The sequence below is a fragment of the Mobula birostris genome, chromosome 24 (genome assembly GCF_030028105.1).
Source record: "Mobula birostris isolate sMobBir1 chromosome 24, sMobBir1.hap1, whole genome shotgun sequence".
NCBI classification, from domain to species: Eukaryota; Metazoa; Chordata; class Chondrichthyes; order Myliobatiformes; family Myliobatidae; genus Mobula; species Mobula birostris.
This window is the reverse complement of record NC_092393.1, coordinates 6,553,770-6,575,657: the sequence shown is the minus strand read 5'-3', so window position 1 is coordinate 6,575,657 and position 21,888 is coordinate 6,553,770. Positions and strand designations below refer to the sequence as shown.

The 21,888-nt window shown below is 44.0% G+C and overlaps 1 protein-coding gene across 7 annotated transcripts in view; it reads right to left on the bottom strand.

Moving 5' to 3' along the window:
• The window catches only part of recql5 (RecQ helicase-like 5), a 110,964-nt gene that overhangs the window by 65,959 nt on the left and 23,117 nt on the right, over positions 1 to 21,888 (bottom strand). For 5 of the 7 annotated variants that reach the window (XM_072241898.1, XM_072241902.1, XM_072241904.1 and 2 more), the window contains exons 2-5: positions 16,353 to 16,474; positions 15,225 to 15,743; positions 10,377 to 10,482; positions 9,752 to 9,863 (exon numbers count right to left, since the gene is read on the bottom strand). In XM_072241898.1, the coding sequence (XP_072097999.1) occupies positions 9,752 to 9,863; positions 10,377 to 10,482; positions 15,225 to 15,743; positions 16,353 to 16,474 (859 nt within the window). Of the gene's footprint in view, positions 1 to 9,751; positions 9,864 to 10,376; positions 10,483 to 10,590; positions 10,756 to 15,224; positions 15,744 to 16,352; positions 16,475 to 21,888 lie in introns of those variants that run through there. The other 2 variants (XM_072241899.1, XM_072241900.1) reach the window with 2 other exon arrangements.

Sequence of the window (21,888 nt, the reverse complement as noted above, 5' to 3'; positions counted from 1 at the left end):
CTGAAGGGTTTGCAAAAGATGGATACACTGTCCAACTACCTGCCCCTCTGGACGTACTTGGTCCACACCCGTGATGATCCTGTCTCTGCTGCCTTAGCTAGAGCCCTGCTGGTTGACTTGATCTCTCTGCTAGTGAAGCCAAGGTCATGCAGCCATTTCTGGAAAGTGATCGCAATAAAGCCACGGCAACCTACTTCAAATGGTTAGCATGAGACCTTCCACCCTCTGTCTCAGAACTCTGATCTTAATTCTGCATACTTGGTTAACTTGCGCTCATGGGCTTCATCGATATTGTCTTCCCAGGGGACTGTGAGTTCACCAATACTCGCTTCTCTACTGGTGTCAGACCATATGACTATATCTAGATGCAATGTGGTGAAAGCTATTTGCTCCGGAAAACTGCCTTTCCCGTCCAGGTCAGCCTTGACACACCAATCATAAACTGAGTTGCACAATTTGCCTCAAATTAACACATTTCATAGTCATAGTCATATTTTATTGATCCCGAGGGAAATTTGTTTTCGTTACAGTTGCACCATAAATAATAGTAATAAAACCATAAATAATTAAATAGTAATATGTAAATTATGCCAGTAAATTATGAAATAAGTCCAGGACCAGCCTATTGGCTCAGGGTGTCTGACCCTCCAAGGGAGGAATTGTAAAGTTTGATGGCCACAGGCAGGAATGACTTCCTATGACGCTCTGTGTTGCATCTCGGTGGAATGAGTCTCTGGCTGAATGTACTCCTGTGCCCACCCAGTACATTATGTAGTGGATGGGAGACATTGACCAAGATGGCATGCAACTTAGAGAGCATCCTCTTTTCAGACACCACCGTGAGAGAGTCCAGTTCCATCCCCACGACATCACTGGCCTTACGAATGAGTTTGTTGATTCTGTTGGTGTCCGCTACCCTCAGCCTGCTGCCCCAGCACACAACAGCAAACATGATAGCACTGGCCACCACAGACTCGTAGATCATCCTCAGCATTGTCCGGCAGATGTTAAAGGACCTCAGTCTCCTCAGAAAATAGAGACGGCTCTGACCTTTCTTGCAGACAGCTTCAATGTTCTTTGACCAGTCCAGTTTATTGTCAATTCGTATCCCCAGGTATTTGTAATCCTCCACCATGTCCACACTGACCCCCTGAATGGAAACAGGGGTGACTGGTGCCTTACCTCTCCTCAGGTCTACCACCAGCTCCTTAGTCTTTTTCACATTAAGCTGCAGATAATTCTGCTCACTCCATGTGACAAAGTTTCCTACGATAGTCCTGTACTCAGCCTCATCTCCCTTGCTGATGCATCCAACTATAGCAGAGTCATCAGAAAACTTCTGAAGATGACAAGACTCTGTGCAGTAGTTGGAAGTCTGAGGTGTAAATGGTGAAGAGAAAGGGAGACAAGACAGTCCCCTGTGGAGCCCCAGTGCTGCTGATCACTCTGTCGGGACACACAGTGTTGCAAGTACACGTACTGTGGTCTGCCAGTCAGGTAGTCAAGAATCCATGACACCAGGAAAGCATCCACCTGCATCGCTGTTAGCTTCTCCCCCAGCAGAGTAGGGTGGATGGTGCTGAACGCACTGGAGAAGTCAAAAAACATGACCCTCACAGTGCTTGCTGGCTTGTCCAGGTGGGCGTAGACACGGTTCAGCAGGTAGACGATGGCATCCTCAACTCCTAGTCGGGGCTGGTAGGCGAACTGGAGGGGATCTAAGTGTGGCCTGACCATAGGCCGGAGCAGCTCCAGAACAAGTCTCTCCAGGGTCTTCATGATGTGGGAGGTCAATGCCACCGGTCTGTGGTCATTGAGGCCACTGGGGCGCGGCATCTTCGGCTCAGGGACGAGGCAGGACGTCTTCCACAGCACAGGAACCCTCCGGAGCCTCAGGCTCAGCTTGAAGACATGGCGAAGTACTCCACATAGCTGAGGGGCACAGGCTTTGAGCACCCTGGTACTGACACCATCCGGTCCTGCAGCCTTGCTTGGGTTGAGACATTTCAGCTGTCTTCTCACCAGTTCAGCTGTGAAGCCCACTGTGGTGGTTTCGTGTGGGGAAGGGGTATAGTCATGAGAGCATGGTGGGGGGCTGTGAGGAGGGGTAGGAGGGAAGAGTGGAATATGTGTTGGTTGGGAGCCGACAACAGATGAATCATGAGGGGGATGGGCAGGGGCCACAATGTCAAATCTGTTAAAGAACAGGTTAAGTTCGTTGGCCCTGTCCACACTGCCTTCAGCTCTTCTGTTGCTAGTTTGCTGGAACCCAGTGATGGTCCTCATCTCACTCTAGACCTCTCTCATGTTGTTCTGCTGGAGTTTCCACTCAAGCTTCCTCCTGTACCTGTCTTTAGCCTCCCTGATCCTGGCTTTCAGGTCCCTCTGTATTGCCCTCAGCTCCTCCTTATTTCCATCTCTAAACACCCTCTTTTTAGCGTTCAGGATGTCCTTAATGCCCTTTGTCACCCATGGCTTGTTATTTGAATAACAAAGGACAGTTCTTGTCAGAACATTGCAGTCCACACAGAAGTTGATGTAACCAGTGATGCACTCTGTGAGCCCATCAATATCCTCTCCATGTGGCTCACAGAGTGCCTGCCAGTCTGTCACCTTAAAACAACCCTGGAGTGCCTCATAAGCCTCCTCCGACCATTTCCTCACTGGCTTCGAGGTTGCAGGTTTACTGTTCACCAGAGGCACATAGCAGAGTTTTAGATGCACCAGGTTGTGATCTGACCTTCCCAATGGGGGGAGGGGGGAGGAGCTATATGTATCCTTAACATTAGCATACATCAAATCCAGAGTCCCCTCCCCTCTAGTTGTACAGCTCACATACTGCGTGAAGTTGGGCAGTGTTCTAGCCATGGTAACATGGTTGAAGTCACCCGAGATGTTGATGAGGGCACTCGGGTGCTGAGTTTGTAATCTGGCTATGACGATGTAAATGATGTTACACGCTGACGTCGGGTTGGCAGAGGGAGGGATGTACACAACAACCACAATTGCATGTGAGATTACTCATTACTCATTTGGTCTCAGCCTATATGAGGTATTCACATTGTTCAACCTACTCTTCCCTTACCTTCTCCATAACTAAAGCTGCCTTGTTTGATCCCTTTCACAGCTCTGATGAAGGGTTTCAGACCTGAAACCATCACCAGCAGCACCAGACATGTAGCCAGTGAACCATACCATTTAGAATTTACAGCTGGCAGTAAGCGTTCCAGGATCTACATGCAAACAGTAATCACGAGTCAGAAAACTAGGCAAATATCAAACAGCACCATCAGCCAGGAGATAGCTAACACTTGTGTCCCTGGCCTTCACATAATTAGATTATGCTCTGCAGAATCCAGCTGTGCATTTCCCTGATACAACAGGGAATACTTAAACTAACAAATCAACCGCATGGAAAGCTAAGAGTGAAAGAGAGGCAAGAGTGGATATCAGACCACTGGAAAAATGATGGTGGATAGTAATGGAATACAAAGGCATGGCGAATGAACTCAATAAGTATTTTGTGTCAGTCTTCCCAGTGCAAAGCACCAGCAGTAAGCTAGAGATTCAAGAGTGTCACGAAGCAGAAGTGAGTGTAGTTGCTATTACTCAGGAGAAGGTGCTCAGGAAGCTGAAAAGTCCGAAGGTAGATGTCACCTACACCATGTGGACTGCACCACAGGGTTCTGAAGGAGGTAGCTGAGATGGTGGAGGCATTAGTAATGATCTTTCAAGAATCATTAGATCCTGGAATGGTTCCAGAGGACTGGAAAATTGCAAATGTGACTCCACTCTTTAAGAAGGGAGGAAAGCAGAAGAAAAGGAATTATAGGCCAGTTAGCTGGACTTCAGTGGTTGGTAAGATGTTGGAGTACATTATTAATGATAAGATTTTGGGATACTTGGAGGCACATGATAAAATATGCCAAAGTCAGCATGGTTTCCTTGAGGAGAAATCATCCCTGACAAATCTGATGGAATTCTTTGAGGAATTAACAGACAGGATAGACAAAGGAGAGCCAGTGGGTGTTGTATAGAGGTGTCCCCTGCTTCTCAAACGTTCGCTTTACGAAACCTCACTGTTACGAAAGACCTTCATTAGTTACCTGTTTTCGCTAACAGAAGGTGTTTTCACTGTTACAAAGAAAGGCAGCTCGCAAAAAGAACAGCGCACGCCCCGAGCAGCCGCTCTCCCCCGGATTCGGAACTGCATTCTCACTGGCATTGCTTAGACAGGTGCCCGTGAGCAGCCATTAGCAAGATGAGTTCTAAGGTATCGGAAAAGCCTAGAAGAGCTCGTAAGGGTGTTACACTTAGCGTAAAGCTAGACATAATTAAGCATTTCAATTGTGGTGAATGAAGCAAGGACAAAGTGAGTTTGGCTTGTGGAAATTGGCAAAGATAATGTTGAAGAGGTTTTGGCATCTCATGACCAAGAACTGATAGATGAAGAGCTGATGTAATTAGAAGAGGAAAGGATAACAATCGAAACCGAACTCAGTAGCGAACGGACCGAAAGTGAAGTCGTCCAGAAACTGAACGTGAAGCAACTACGTGAGATTCTCGCTGCAATGATAAAGTACGACTTTAATTTTGAAAGGGTACGTCAGTTTACGGCATATTTGCAGGATGGTTTGAGTCCTTACAAAGAACTGTATAATAGAAAAATGCACGAGGCTAAGCAGTCAAGCAAGCCTTCCACATCAGCCACAGCAGACGATGAACCTCAACCTTTGACATCGAGGCAGGCAGACATAGGAGAAGATGAGCTGCTTGCCCTGATGGAAACAGACGACACCCCAGTGTCCCACCACCCCAACCCCGGAGCCGCGGACAGATACCGATTTGCGGAGAATGCAGCGGTAGCCAGGAGGCACACAGCACATCTTAAAGAAAAAAGCCGAAATAAACAAGCTAATTAATTAGGTGCCGCCCGGCACAAATGTCAGCCCAGATCAGAGGCGATTGCAGATTGCGTCTGATCTGGGCCAACATTTATGTGCCCGGCGGCACCTAATTAATTAGCTTGTTTATTTCAACTTTTTTTTTGAAAGACGTGCTGGATGCGTCCCGGCTACCGCTGTATCCCTGCATGCTTCGTGGATCGGTATTGGGTTGCTGCCCGGATGCTGGGGGCCACTGCACCACCCAAACTCCGATGACTCAGTCTAACACACCATCATCAGTGTCCTCAGCAAGCTGCCTTCCTGATTCCCGTAAGTGATACTACACTGTACATACATTATTTCTACTTCATACAGGCTGTGTATTTTTATGTGTTATTTGGTATGATTTGGCAGCTTCATAGCTTAAAGGTTATTGGACAGAGTGATTTTGTCAACAGCGCTTGCGTGAGATTTTCTGCCGAGAGCGCTTGCGTGAGATCTGTGCCAGCAATGATTGTGGAAAAGTATTTCTACTTTATTTCGGCTGTGTATTTATCATATAATTCCTGCTTTTACTACATGTTACTGTAATTTTAGGTTTTATGTGTTATTTGGCACGATTTGGTAGGTTATTTTTGGGTCTGCGAACGCTCACAAAATTTTCCCATATAAATAAACGGTAATTGCTTCTTCGCTTTACGACATTCCGGCTTACGAACCGTTTCATAGGAACGCTCTACCTTCGGATGGCGGGGGAAACCTGTACTTGGATTTTCAGAAGGTCTTTGACAAGTTGCCTCACATGAGGTTGCTAAACAAGATATAAGCATGTGTATTACAGGAAAGATACTGTTATGAATAGAAGATTGGTTGACTTGGCAGGTGCAGAGAGGGAATAAAGGATGCCTTCTCAGGTTGTGTTTTGCAGGGGTCAGTTTTACGACTGTTTCTTTTCACGATATATGTCAATGATTTGTATAACAGAAATGATTTCTTTGTGCAAACACGAGGAAATCTGCAGATGCTGAAATTTCAAGCAACACACGTAAAAGTTGCTGGTGAACGCAGCAGGCCAGGCAGCATCTCTAGGAAGAGGTACAGTCGACATTTCCGGCCGAGACCCTTTGTCAGGACTAACTGAAAGAAGAGCTAGTACTGCTGCTTGGCCTGCTGCGTTCACCAGCAACTTTTATGTGTGTTGCTTGATTTCTTTGTGGCCACTTTTGCAAATGTTACGAAGATAGGTAGAGGGGTGGATAGCATTGAGAAAACAGGAAATCTGCAAAAGGACTAAGGCATATTAAGGGAATGAGCTACATAATAGCAAATGGAATGTAGTGCAGGAAAGTGTATGATCATACACTTAGGTAGAAGGAACAAAGGAGTAGTCTATTTTCTAACTGAGGAGAAAATTCAGAAATTAAAGGCGCAATGGGACTTGGGAGTCCTCATGCAGGATTCCCTAAAGGTTAACTTGCAGGTGGAGTCGGTGGCAAGGAAGGCAAACGCAATGTTAGCATTCATCTTGTGAGGACTAGAATATAAAAACAAGGATGTAATGCTGAGACTTTACAAGGCATTGCTCAGATCACACGATGTATTGTGAACAGTTTTGGTCTCCTTATATTAGTTGAGGAGCCCAAACTGGCATTGGAGAGGGTCCAGAGGATGTTTAGAAGAATGATCCTGGGAATGAAAAGGTTAATGTATGAGGAGTGTTTGATGGCTCTGGGCCTATCCTCACTGGAGTTTAGAAGAATATGGGGAGATCTCATTTAAACCTATTGAATATTGAAAGGTCTACATAGAGAAGACATGGAGAGAATGTTCCCTCTAGTGGGGGAAGTCTAGGGCCAAAGGGCACAAACTCAGAATAGAAGGACCTCCCTTCAAAACAGAGGAGAATTTCTTCAGCCAGAGGGTGGTGAATCTGTGGAATCCATTGCCACAGTTGGCTCTGAAGGCCAAGTCACTGGGTATATTTAAAGCAAGGTTCTTGATTAGTAAGGGCTTCAAAGGTTACAGGGAAAAGGCAGAAGAATGAGGTTGAAAGGGATAATAAACCAACCATGATGAAATGGCAGAGCAGGACCAATGGATCAAATGGCCTAATTCTGCTCTTATTGTCTCATGGTCTAGCTCCTGCTAACCACAACCATTCAAAGCACCTTAAGACAAACAACAGCCAAAGCTTAATGTTGTGCACATCTCCAAGCTTTTTTATGTTTTCGCCGTTAGGTCGCATCTGGAATTTCCAGTTGGCGGACAATTTCTCTCCACGCCACTCTGTCCCGACACTTGTCCATCACATCCCTAGTCTTGTCCAGCTTGATGCAATCCTTGATGTTATCCAGCCACGTTGTCCTTTGCCTTCCTCTTCCTTTCTTTCCCCCCACCTTTTCATATAGCAAGTCTGACAAGATGTTATCTCTCTGTGTAACGTGTCCACAATAAGCAACTTTTAACTTCACAATCTTCTCCAGCAATGTCCGTGGTCTATCAACTTCAGACAAAACCCTCTCATTGAAACTTTCTCTACCCAGCTGATCTTCAACATTTGTCGATAGCACCACATTTCAAAAGCATTAATTCGTTTCATGTCATCCTTCTTCAGGGTCCATGTTTCTGATCCATAGCACTGACCATACCTAACACTCGAGGAAGCAGATTCTACTTTGGATATCTACCTTCCAATTGCATAGTAGATCTTTTAGCTTCATGTACTGGGCCTCAGCCATACCTATTCTCCTTCCAATCTCAACTTCACATCACCCGTCATCTGTCAGACAACTACCAAGATATTCAAACTTTCACACCTGTTCAATATCTTGTCCATTCACTTGTAACGATACCATTATGAATGAGTCTTTAGTGTTTGTTTTGCTTACCACCATTGATTTTGTTTTCTTAGGGTTGATTTTAAGTCCGTAGTCAAGGCTTTTCTCGTTCACTTTATTCAGCATAATTTGCAGTTTGCTTTTGCTGTCAGCTAACAACGTGGTGACGTCTGCATTCCCGATGTTATTCACCTTCCAGTCTCCGACTGGAATACCTGTCTCCCGATGGTCGCATTCCCAAAAAATCCATTTTCCGTAGAGGTTGAACAAATCTGCCGAGCCAACACAGCCTTGCCTTATGCCTCGCTTAATATATGCCCATGGTGATAGTTCATTTTCTACCGAAGCTGCTTTCTGATTCCAAGTTCCTTATTATCCGCACATTCTCCCATCCCAGATCGTACTTGTTCAGCACCTCTATTACTTTCTCGTGTCTTACTTTACCAAAAGCCTTTTCATAGTCAATAAAGCATAAGTAGATGGTCTTTCGTGCCTCAATGCATCTCTCCATGATGTTTCTCATCGCAAATATTCCTTCCCTTGTTCCTGAGCCTTCAGGAAAACCAGACTGCATTTCTCCAATTTCATCACTAACTGTACCTTCCATTCTGCCGAATACTATTTTCAACAGTAGCTTGACGCAATGAGACATTATGCTTATCATCCTGTGTTCGTTACATTTTATCGTCCTTGGCTTTTTCGGTAAGGCGATAAATATCGATTTGAGAAAGTCCTCCAGAAGATTTCCTGTCATATAAATGTTATTTAATATCACTAAAAGGTTCATTTTTCCCTTCGGACCAAGTGATTTCAGAATTTCAGTGGAAATCTTATCTTCACCGGCTGCCTTTCTGACTTTCAGACTGCAAAATCGCACTTTCCATCTCTGACATCAGTACTTTAGGTTGATTTGTCATTTGATTGAACTCTGGTAAATCTTCAATCATGCTATCTTCAAATAATTCCGAGATGTACTCAACCCGTATGTCCATGATCTCTTCTTTTTCATACCATGGATTACCACTACCGTCTTCAATACACCCAACTGATGGCACTGTCCTCCTTAATTTCATCATATCCTTTACCTTTTGGTGAACGTCTCTATAATCATGACTTTGTTCATACTGCTCGATTTCTTCGCGCTGGTCATTTATCCAATTCTCTTTTGCTTCCTTGCATTTTCTTTGAATCAAGCGGTGTAAGGGCTTTGTAGCGCTCATTATCGCAATGTTTTACCTTTCTTCTTTCTTCAGTTAACTTTCTCAACTCATCGGTGAACCTAGGGTTATGTCTTTTGCTCTTTTTCCGATAACCCAAAGTCTTTTCTGCAACTTCTGTCACGGTTGTTTTAAACTCTTCCCAGATGTTCTCCACTGCCATGTTGCTACCCTCGTCATCTAAGACTGAAAATATATTCTCTGGTTTGATCAAATATTTGATCTTTTTTGCTTCATCCGTAATGAGCAAATCAATTTTATGTTTTAGGGAAGGTTAATTTTTGAATGTTAGGCAAACAAATATAACATGACTGATACTGGTTGTGCTTCTCACCATCATTCCCCATTCATGTAAACCTCCAACTCAGCACAAGGTGGCAGCCGTGGGTCAGAACTTGTAAGCTAATCAAGTATCAAATTCAAACTGGATCTGCCCATGACCTGACGACTGCTTTTCCTCCATATGACCATCACCTGAAGTGTTCAGCCAGAGAAACCTGTCCTGGGCATGCAACAAGCATCCAGTATAGGCAGGAACAACCTTGCTAAAATATAGTTAGTGTATTTCAGCACAGTAGCATACTGAGCATGCATTACAAGCCCAAGAATTTATCTCCTTTCATGCTTGACCCAAATAGGTCATACTGACCATGGGATCCTGCCAGCCTCCAGTTGAGCGGTCTGTCTAACTGGAAGGTCTCATCACCATCCTGGACAAAACAATCAGCCAATCTAAATCAGAAATAATTCCCCCCTTTCCAAGACACGTAGATTGCCACTCAGTTGTCATTCCCATTCACATCGCACTTACCTAACATTTGCCTTGTCCACACCCATTCCAAAGCTGATGGTTGCCACAATCACTGGCACCTTACCCTCCATCCACTCCTGCTGTACTGTTGTGCGTTCTGAGTTCTTTAGCCCTGTCAGTACAACAGGAACATAGCATTCAGCTTACTGAAAATAAAGTGCCTACTGAGACTGCCGTCTCCATAGTTTGGGAATCAATTTCAACCGTAACATACCATTTATGAAATTAATTTCTATTTTGCACAAATACATAAAAAGTACACAGTTTAACTAGAGTTAAGATGTGGCAACCAAGTAGAATTTGTTAACCAATAGTAGGACTGGTGGAAGTGCATATAAAAATTAACCAGCTAACAAACCAGCTAAACAGAGTTAGTAAAACCAGTTAAGCAAACTTGCTAAATGTGAAGGTTAACTAGTGGTAGAACAAAGTTAACCACAAGGAATGCATCCTAACAAGGGAAATGAACTTCCATGAACAAACACAGTGCCTTCTATTAGTAGCATATATCAGTTGCCATTATTAAATAAATTGAACAAATAGAAAACCCATTATAATACAACACAACATATTATGATGGCTCCAGGTACAAAGAATCCCTGGTGCTTTTACTGGTATTACATACCTGCATGGTATGCCTTAGCATCCACTCCTCTCTTTGTCAGCTCCTCTGCTACGTCTTGACACGAGTCCCTGGTCCGACAATAAACTATGCCACAACCACTGAATCTCTGCAGAGAAAGTGTTACATGAGAGCAACCTACTACAGCACACTTGCACCATCTAACCTGACTACAAACAAACGACCCTGCACCATTTCATATTGATCAGTAACTCACCTTCTTCTACTCACCTTTGCTCCATGTGTTTTGATAGTCTTACCAAAAGTGGAGTTCTCTCTTTCACCAGTGGTTTCAAACAGCACCACTAGCACTCAGCTCCACCAGCTGAATTAAATCCTGAACCTGTGCACACATGCCAAGTGACTCGTAACAATTGGAGATTCAGGAGGCCATGGTCTGGCACTGCCCCTCATCCAACGGCAACTTTGTTGGGACACCCTAAATAAAACAAAAGGCTACCAATTCTCAGTCCCTGCTCCAATCAGCCTGCTGCAGCACCTGACACCCATTAACTCTATGCCTGCAGATTAAATCAGCAAATGAAAAGTTAAGATATCATTTTGAATTAACTTTTAACCATCCCTGCACTCAACGATTTATCAAATGTTAGAATCCATGCTAGCCTTGACCAATAGTAAAGCTGTGCAGCCTGCTTTACCTTCCACGAATGCTTGTCTAAATATCTGCAGTGAGGTTGGGGATGGTGACAAAGCTTCCACAAGATGTTGTTTACAGCAGAGTAAGCAATCAGATCTTGGTCCCTGACTCAATATTACAATGGGCTTGGAGATCAGCCCTCCATATCCTAGACAAGGTAAAAATAGGTGGGGAAACATGACCTGTTTACGGAAAATAGAACTCACATGATAAGTGCAACAAGTCTATTTCCTCTAGCCACAGAACAGAGTGCACAATCTCATACTGTTGATATAAATCTTGGAAATTCTCAACCTCACAGGACAATGGAGTCTCTCTCAATCAATAGATTTTTTGGATACTATAGAAATCAGAGGAAACAAATTACGTGAGAGTGGAAAGGCCATCAATTGGTTATGACCTTATTGATTGACTGTGTGGCTTTCTCTTATGCTAAAGGAGCACTTTAAAAAAACCTGAAGATGCTGGAAGTATAAAACAAAAAAACATTTAACAGCTAGGAAACACCTGTGGACAGGGCAACAGTTAATATTTCAGGTTCGTGTCTTCATCAGCATCTCTTTCCGTTTTTTTTCCCCAGAAGGGATCCGAAACGCCAATGTCACTATTAACATTTTTCCTGTTTCCACAATGTCTTGTTGTAGAATAAAACTTCAGCAATCAGAGCACTTCAGCTGCTCACACTGGGTGGAGATGCTGAATGTGCAGACAGACAGTGAGGGAAAGGTAAACTCTGTCTCTGATTTTCTTGGGTCACATGGTAATGGGGTAACTGGGCTGAACTTGCCCACTATCAACAGGATGAGCATTAGAGCAGCTGCCCTTCACTTTCCATCCACTTGACATGTGTCGGTAAAAGAGACCAGCAGGGCACTAGCTCTCACATTCACAGTACTTCAGACAAGGAAGGATGAGGCTTTTTTTTTTAAGCTTAGCACTTTACAAAGCATTGACGTCACGGACAATTGCTGCATTTATTGTCCATTCACAACTGCACTTCCTGAACCTCTGTTGTCCTAACAGTGAAGCTGCTCACACAGTGCCACTGGTGAGTTCCACATCTTCGACCTAGTGACAACAATGGCTCAGTTATCTGGAAAGGAATCTGAAGGGGAGAGATCCCTTTCACTAGAAGACCTTACCCTCAATGGCGGTAGAGGTCCTGGCTTTGTGAGATGCCAGAGGGAGTAACACACTCAATCTGCTGGAGGAACTCAGTGGGTCAAGCAGCATATGTGGGGGAAAGCAACTGTTGACATTTCAGGCTGAAACCCTGCTTCAGAACCGAGAGCAGTAGGGCAAGATCTATTCTCATTTCAGATACGTCAACAATTCATTTCCCCACACACATGCTGCTCGACCCACTTAAGATCGGGTGTTGCTCCAGATTCCAGCAAATGCAATCTCTTGCATCTCCAGAATAACTGCTCTGCAATTTGACAATGGTACAAATGGTACCCAACTGCAAATGAATGTTTAGGGTGGTAGACAGGGGATCAATGAAGTAGTGTTTTTGTTGTTGATGGCACTGAACTTTCAGTGGTGTTGGCACTGCACACATCCAGGCAAATGGAGGACATTCCCGTACAGTCCACAATTGCCTTGTAGATGGTAGAATGGGGGGCGGGGGGAGCCACAGGGCATCTGATCTTTAAATGTTTCTTGAAGCCACAATATTTTGAGGACTCACCCAGTTGATTTTCTGGTAAACAGCGACTGCCTCCAGAATATTGATGGGGATCCAAGCAAGGCTAGTATTACTGAATGACAAGAATGGAGAGATGAGACTCTCTCAGTGGAGTTGGATTTAGGACCATGGCCCAACACTTGCAGCTCATTGACGTTGCCACAAATCACCAACTTCCTGAATACTTAATATGATGGTGCACTGAGACGCTGACTATTTTGTTCCCCGAGGGGTTGTGAATGGTGTGCTGCCATGATTTCAAGGGCAGATGCTCACTGTTTCTCAGTAATTCAGCTTTTTGGCCAATATCTAGGCAAAAGCTGCAATGGAGTCCAGAGATGTGTGGTCTGGCAAAATGAGTATCAGTGAGCACAGTACTAAGCCAATTCTTTTCCTCATTCTGCTGATGACTGAGGGAAGCCTGACTGTGCATAATCAATCACACTATATTTGTCAATTTTTTGGGCAAGACTTAACTAGGCAAAGGGTTGATGACCATGTTGTAACTATGCTAGAAGAGTTTGGTTAAAGGTAAAAATAGTTACGGGGCACAACATTATCTGGCCTCACAGCCTGAAAGAATAATATTGGTTGAAATGTGTTCCTATAATGACTGGGGCTCAAGAGGTAGCATATACAAGTGGTAGTACTGTTTGAACCTGGATGTGGGGGTAGGAGGATGGGTTGGCAAGTTTGCAGACAACACAAAGATTGGTGGTGTTGTGGATAGTGTAGAGGAGTGTCAAAGATTGCAGAGAGACATTGATAGGATGCAGAAATGGGCTGAGAAGTGGCAGATGGAGTTCAACCCGGAGAAGTGTGAGGTGGTACACTTTGGAAGGACAAACTCCAAGGCAGAGTACAAAGTAAATGGCAGGATACTTGGTAGTGTGGAGGAGCAGAGGGATCTGGGGGTACATGTCCACAGATCCCTGAAAGTTACCTCACAGGTGGATAGGGTAGTTAAGAAAGCTTATGGAGTGTTAGCTTTCATAAGTCGAGGGACAGAGTTTAAGAGTCGCGGGGTAATGATGCAGCTCTATAAAACTCTGGTTAGGCCACACTTGGAGTACTGTGTCCAGTTCTGGTCGCCTCACTATAGGAAGGATGTGGAAGCATTGGAAAGGGTACAGAGGAGATTTACCAGGATGCTGCCTGGTTTAGAGAGTATGCATTATGATCAGAGATTAAGGGAGCTAGGGCTTTACTCTTTGGAGAGAAGGAGGATGAGAGGAGACATGATAGAGGTATACAAGATATTAAGAGGAATAGATAGAGTGGACAGCCAGTGCCTCTTCCCCAGGGCACCACTGCATGATACAAGAGGACATGGCTTTAAGGTAAGGGGTGGGAAGTTCAAGGGGGATATTAGAGGAAGGTTTTTTTACTCAGAGAGTGGTTGGTGCGTGGAATGCACTGCCTGAGTCAGTGGTGGAGGCAGATACACTACTGAAATTTAAGAGACTACTAGACAGGTATGTGAAGGAATTTAAGGTGGGGGTTATATGGGAGGCAGGGTTTAAGGGTTGGCACAATATTGTGGACCGAAGGGCCTGTACTGTGCTGTACTATTCTATGTTCCATGAAAATGATACGACCTTGTCTTTAGTATATGCACGCTGGGCCTAAACATTGATGATGGGGATGTTCTAGGAGCTGTCTCCTCCATTTAGCTGGAGACACAAAAAACTTGCAGATGATGGAACCTGAGGTAGCAAGCAGTCCATCAAGTTCCTCCAGCAGACTGCTTGATGGTCATTATTGTTTAATTGTCTGACAACATTCAGCAGTGGGTTATGGCAAAGCTCTGTTCGCCCTTCTGCATGGCTCTGAACTAGGTAATGAGGCAGCAAGGAACATGCCAGGCTAAGAGGTTAGATTATTCAAGCACTTTACTTATAACTTCCAGCACAACACACACACACACACACACAGCAGTTTCAGCCTTTAAGAGGACCCACTTTTCCCTTTCTACTCCACGTATTTATGGAACGCCTATAGATTTCCATGATCTTAGCTGTTAACGTAATTTCATGCACTCGCTTTGCCTTCCTAACATTCTTCTTAATTTCACCTCTGGACTTCCTGCACTCCAGAGCCCTCAGGGTTTCCACTGAACCTTATGGCAAACTAAACTTTCATCAATGGTGTGGCTTCATCTCGACAGCAAGGTACATGGATCAGCTCTGCATCACATAAACCATCCAATTCTTCAACATATGATGACCCTTAATTTTACTGATCACAGCCGAAGCTTCAGTCATGAAGTGCTCGGCTCAGGGCTGTTGAGGAAAGTTGTGAAAGTGGAACTTAGGGTCAACCTAGTTTTCAACATCTGAACATAATCGAGGTTACAGAGAAGACCCGTATTTTAAAAAAGTCTGATTTGCCTGTCATGCACAAGAAAAATTACAGTTGATGAAACTAGGCAAAGTGTAGAGTAGCTGCATGTAGCCAGTGGCAGCACTTTAAAGAATCAGAAAGTACAACAAAGACTCCTACACACCCCTGAAGAATTCTTCTTCCCCAAAGCCTTTTCACAGAATCCTTTCAGATTTACGTAGGGCTGGTTCAGAATCTCTTTGAAATGAACATCATAGAATAGATTAGCCCTGAAGCACGGAGTCTTAAAAATTGCGATGGGCACTTTCAGCTGAAGAGAAGCAACTACATCGTCTTGCACTTGCTTAGGGGCTGTGGCAGTCAGAGCTATACAGGGGACGTTGGATATCTTGCTGCGTAAAAGCCCTAGTTTGAGGTAATCAGGGCGGAAGTCATGCCCCCACTGCGATACACAATGTGCTTCATCAACAACCAGGTATGCTAGGAGCTTCCGGGCCAGCAGGGAGTCAATGACAGGGCCCATAGTGCTGGAGGCAGCCATCTCCGGCGTGATGTAGAGCAATTTGATGCTGGGTTTCTCACACCAGAGGTCAGATAAGATCTTCTTCCGCTCCTCAAGGGAGTTCTTGGAGTTCAGGGAACATGCTCGTATCTTCAGGATGTGCAGGTGCTCAATCTGATCCTGCAGAAAAAAATACATAAATCTCAGATATTAAACACCATACACTACAATCTAGTGACCAAGCACACAGATATTAAATACCATTCACTATACTTTACACTCTTTAGGAAAATTAACATATCTGATGAATGAACCCAAACATCAAACACTATACACTCTGCACGGCAATCCCAAGACAACACAGTTGTATATACTGGACACACTGCTGGGCAGGCTCCATCGCACTAACTTGGATTTGGAGAAAATGTTTTTTTTTGTGGGAGAAGCCAGAAATAAGGGTTACTGGTTCAAAAGTTTAGATAAATGAGGCAAAACATTTTCTTTGAGGATTTTAAATCTTTGGAACTTTCTTCCTCAAAGGGGATGGAATATTTTTAAAGTAGTGGTAGGTACGTAGATTGATAAGCAAGAGGATCAGAAGGCTACCAAGGTTAAATAGGAATTTGCAGCTGAGGATATTAGATCAGCCATGTTCTTATTTAATGATGAAGCAGGCTTGAGGATGTCCCTTTTCCAAATTAATATGCTCACATGTCGTGTGGCTTCTGCTTTGATCCTGCAGTTCAACCATCACCACAGCAAGCTGAGAAGGACCAACACAAAACTTACCTGAATAAGTGCTATCAGTGGAGAGATGACAATGGTTACGCCTTCAGCGATCACAGCTGGCAACTGGTAACACAGAGACTTCCCTGCTCCTGTTGGCATGCAAATAAAGACATCTTTATCACCTGCAAAAAAAAAATTATCATTAGTCCCAGTTCCAGTACAAGAACTAAGTTTACTCTCAGCCAACTCCTATTTACACAAGTGCTTTTAACTTACTAAGTTTCAAAAGATGCAAAATGCTCGAGCAAAAAGCAACAAACTAGATACCAGAAATCTGAAATAAGGGTGGGGAGAGGGGGAAGAGGGGGAGACACACACACACACACACACACACAGTGTTAATACTTTAGCTTGCTGAACCTTCATCAAAATTACTATGGTCCTGCAACAAATATGTCATTCCTCAGCTGACAAAGCTCACCGTGGTCTTGGGTATTGCTTATTTCAGAGTCAATCTACTTTATTCTCTTCAGAGATCCTGCAGAACTTTGGAAATTTATGAGAGATGAAACACGAATAACCAAACAGGATTAAAAATACAGAATGCTTGAAACACTCAGCAAGTCAAACAGCATCTGTGGAAATGTAAACTTAACTTCGCTGGACCAATACCCACACCACAGACAGTTCTTTAGTTTATCCTTTTCACCAGTTTATTTGTTCAAACTCAGCCGGTCAGAGGTGCAGAGCTTACTCTAGTATAAATCCTGTATGTGATAGATGTCACTCTGAGATAGCTTCTTTAACTCATATGTTTTGGTCATGTCCTTTTTTGAAAAAAATACTGGAAAGATATCTTTGATATTATTTCAACTGTTCTGAGTATTGATTTACAACCTCACGCTATTAATGCAATTTTTGGCTTACCAATGATAGAATCAAATCATTTAACCTCTTCAACTCGTCGGATGATTGCATTTGTTACATTAATGGCTAGAAGATCCATTTTGCTGAATTGGAAAGAGATCAATCCTCCCACTACATTTCATTGGTTCTCTCAAACTATGTTGTGTTTAAATTTAGAAAAAATTAGAAGTGTCATTTATGATCCTTCTATTAAATTGGAAAAGACTTGGAGGCCATTTATTCAACATTTCCATATGATGTAATTTGACCTTTTCCAAACCTATTCTATTACTTTCAAATACATGGAGAGAGGAGCAGAGTTAATGACACTAATGGCCCTATTTGATGTAACACAACAGCCCGTGTCTTTTTCTTTTCTTTAGTTTAGTTGATTAGTATTGTTTAGATTAGTTTTCTTACTGGGGTATTTTTTTTTTCTTTTTTCATGCTACTTCTGCATTTTTTTCTTATATTTGTATTCTGTAAGATTTTGGGAGGTTTAATATCCTTGTGTTAACTGAGTTTATATTTATATATGCTAATTATTAGATTATGAGGACACTCAGTCCTCGTTTATTGTCATTTAGAAATGCATGCATAAAAAAATGATACAGTGTTCCTCCAGAATGATATCACAGAAACAAGACAGACCAAGACTAGAACTAACAAAAACCACATAATTATAACATATAGTTACAACAGTGCAAAGCAATACCGTAATTTGGTAAGAGCAGACCATGGGCACAGTAAAAGAGTCTCAAAGTCCCGATAGCCCATCATCTCACGCAGATGGTAGAATAGAAGAAAAACTCTCCCTGCCATGAGCTTCCAGCGCCGCAAACTTGCCGATGCAGCATCCTGGAAGCACCCAACCACAGTCCGACTCTGAGCACCATCTCTGTCGAGCACTTCGACCCCGGCCCTGGCCGCCAAGCAGCAGTCAAAGCCGAGGATTCGGAGCCTTCCCCTCCGGAGATTTCCAATCACACACTAGCAGCGGCAGCAAAGCAGGCATTTCAGAAGCTTCACCATATGTTCCTCTGTGCTCTCACGTCTACCTCCATCAAGTCAGAATTGTGCACGGCCTTCAACTTGACAGATTACAGATACTCATCACTGGAGAGGCCGCACGCACTGCGTCGCACTGCCATCTTCTCCTCCTCCTCCCGACAATGTAACAATGTAATCCCAATAGCTTTGTATTAATACTGTTATGTTTAACATTTTGATATTAATAAAAAGAAATTAAAGAAAGAAAGAGAAATTAAAGAAACAGGTGCGGAGCCGCACACCAGAGGACAGGGTTCCTCGCCCTCTGGTGGCTCGTATCGGACCTCTGTCTAACATGCAGAAACGTTACAATTTATAGAAGTAGCTTGAGGGACAAAGAGCACTTTGTTCAACTGGTATTCCCACCAAATCTGTTGGAGCAAAACTTAATTACTTAGATAAGAGAGTCCACTAAATCAAGGTTTTAATTACAAATGGTTGTACTCTCCAGTGCTTATCAGTTATTCCCTTTGCTAGGCCCTGTCTTAATTACAGACATATGTTCATTCCTGTATCTATCAGTGAGTCCTCCCTTTCCCTAAATAAACAAGGGTACTTAGTTCAATTCTTGCAAAACCATAAGGCAGGATGTGTGTGACCGATAACCAGAACCCAACCCCCAGAACATAACATTCTCAGGAGACATCTGTCGAGTCGTTAATCTAAAACCAGCTGCAGGCGGATTACTCAGTGAAGGACAAGTAGAAGTTCGCACACCACCCAGAACAGAGCACACATAAGTTTGCAACACGCACAAAAAATGCTGGTGAACGCAGCAGGCCAGGCAGCATCTATAGGAAGAGGTACAGTCAACGTTTCAGGCCAAGACCCTTTGTCAGGACTGACTGAAAGAAAAGAGAGTAAGAGATTTGAAAGTGGGAAGGGGAGGGGGAGATCCAAAATCTTAGAAGAAGACAGGAGGGGGAGGGATGGAGCTAAGAGCTGGAAAGTTGATCAGCAAAAGGGATACGGGGCTGGAGAAGGGAGAGGATCATGGGATGGGAGGCCTAGGGAGAAGGAAAGGGGGGGGAGCCCAGAGGATGGGCAAGGAGTATAGTGAGAGGGATGGAGGCAGAAAAGAGAGAGAGAAAAAAAACAGGGAAAAAAATAAAAATAATAATAATAGATAAATAAATAAGGGATGGAGTACGAAGGGGAGGTAGGGCATTAATGGAAGTTAGAGAAGTCAATTTTCATGCCATCAGGTTGGAGGCTACCCAGACGGAATGTAAGGTGTTGTTCCTCCAACCTGAGTGTGGCTTCATCTTGACACACCTTATATTCTGTCTGAGTAGCCTCCAACCTGATGGCATGAACATTGACTTCTCTAACTTCCATTAATGCCCCACCTCCCCTTTGTACCGCATCCGTTATTTATTTATTTATTCCCCCCCTTTTTTCTCTTTTTACTCCTTCTGTCCCTCACTATTAATCCTTGCCCATCCTCTGGGTTCCCCCCTCCTCCTTTCTTTCTCCTTTGGCCTCCCGTCCCATGATCCTCTCCCTTTTCCAGCCTCGTATCCATTTTTCCAAACAACTTCCCAGCTCTTAGCTCCATCCCTCCCCCTCCTGTCTTCTCCTATCATTTCAGATCTCCCCCTTCCTCCTCTCAAATCTCTTACTATCTCTTCTTTCAGTTAGTCCTGACGAAGGGTCTCGGCCCGAAACTCGACTGTACCTCTTCCTGTAGATGCTGCCTGGCCTGCTGTGTTCACACAGCATTTTTTGTGTGTTGCTTGAATTTCCAGCATCTGATTTTCACACATAAGTTTACTCTCAATTTTAACCCGTTATTTACAAGAGCCCCAGAATCATTTCCTACTTCCCAATACCCTTAAAAATTCATCATTCCCTCCTTTTTATCATTACACGATAACTTTTCACAACAGGTTGTCGCTTCTACATAATACAAAACATGGCCAAAGGCACCGTAGGATACAAACAATAATGAAAATTAATACAATCAGACTTCCGAAATGCAAAAACAACCCCCAGAAGTCCCCAAATATATTAAAGGGCCAGGGCCATCCTCCTGCCTTACTGGTCCCAAAACTATGTAGCTTACTGTCAACATCTTGGATTTTCTGAATCTCTTGGGTTACGTGTTTAGATAGGTCAGTAATGTTTTGAGGATTCGTCAGGGATATAGGTGCAGCATTCTTTTCCTATAATAGCACAGGTCCCTCCATTTTCTACCAGAATAAAATCAAGGGCCATCTGGTTCTGTAAGAGCCGGACTGCAATCATTTCAGTGGATATTTCAGTTACCTGTGCTTGAGTATCAGTCAGTGCCCCGGCCGAATTGTTGGCTAATCCTTCTAGAGCTGCTGCTAAGTTGATTATTTCCCTGGAATTTCTAGCTGCCCCGTAGGAAGGGAAAGCGATCATCCAAAATCACTCAGTTTCTGTTATGCCTCTTTGTTGCTTATTCCAATAGGGGTGATCCTGAGGCTGGGCCATGACTCTCAGATGGGGTACTAAGTATGCTTGATAACAACAGCCACTTTGTGGGTCCCATCTGCAATCAGTTTCCCTTAGGAGTCATATATAGGCCTGATTTCCACACACCCAGTGGGTGCTATTTACTGGTCGGGTAGGGTCTGCGGTGGTATAGGTGGTACAGCTGTTATTTCCCAGAAAAAATGCATCTTCCCCTCCCTGGAAGTTACAGAAACAGGTGGCATTTACTACTCCACCGCTGGGCACCTGCAGGTATGGCTAGGATGCATGTCTCCCAGTATATGAGGTTCCGTTTGGTGGGGGCCTGAGATACCATCCCACAAAACACTGACAGCCACAGTCACCTCTGACTAGACTATAGTTTCTCACCTCACTTCCCCAGGTGTTATTTGAGAAAGCCCAAACTGAGAGTTCCTCACTCTGGTTGAGCGGGATTACTGACATTGGAATTATAGTTTTCCCATGCTGTGGAATTTCGGCACAATCCCAGCAGGCCCCTAGTTCTACCCGTTTTTTTTTTATTAAGCGCAATCGTGAACAATAACCAGATCAGAAATGCTGATCAAGTCAACTAGTTCTCAAAGTGAACTCTGATAGGTCAATCAGATGGTTCACTGCTGCTCAGCGGTAAAAAAAAATTGTGTACAATTAAGAAATATTAAAGAATAGTAGAAATACTTGAGTCACGATGATCATGAGGAGGTCTGCTGGAGAGAGACATTTATACACAATGTGTCCTCTGTAGCGATGTGCCACACACAGAGCTAGCAATAATGACACACAGTCAGTAAGTTACATTTGAGACTAGTTTATTCAAACTTCGCAGCACTGGCTTTTAAGCAGTTCCCTTCCGGCCCTCACTGGGCGGAAATCACATCAAAGGTGCATTCCAAAGTCTTTCCCCACGCGTGGGCTATTTTGTGAGCCAGTTCGCTCGTGTAGAAAGTGGGTCCCCACATAACAACGCCCCCCCCCAGAACCGGCGACACACCCCCAATGTCCACAGTCTGGATCAGTCACTGTTTGGGCGGTCTGTCTCTGCGCCTCAGTGCCTGAACCTTGACCGGCTGCGCCAAGTCCACATGGGCCAGTTTGAGTCGGTCCACCGTGAAAACTTCCTCTTTCCCCCCAATGTCCAGAACGTACGTGGACCCGTTGATACTGATCGCCTTGAATAGCC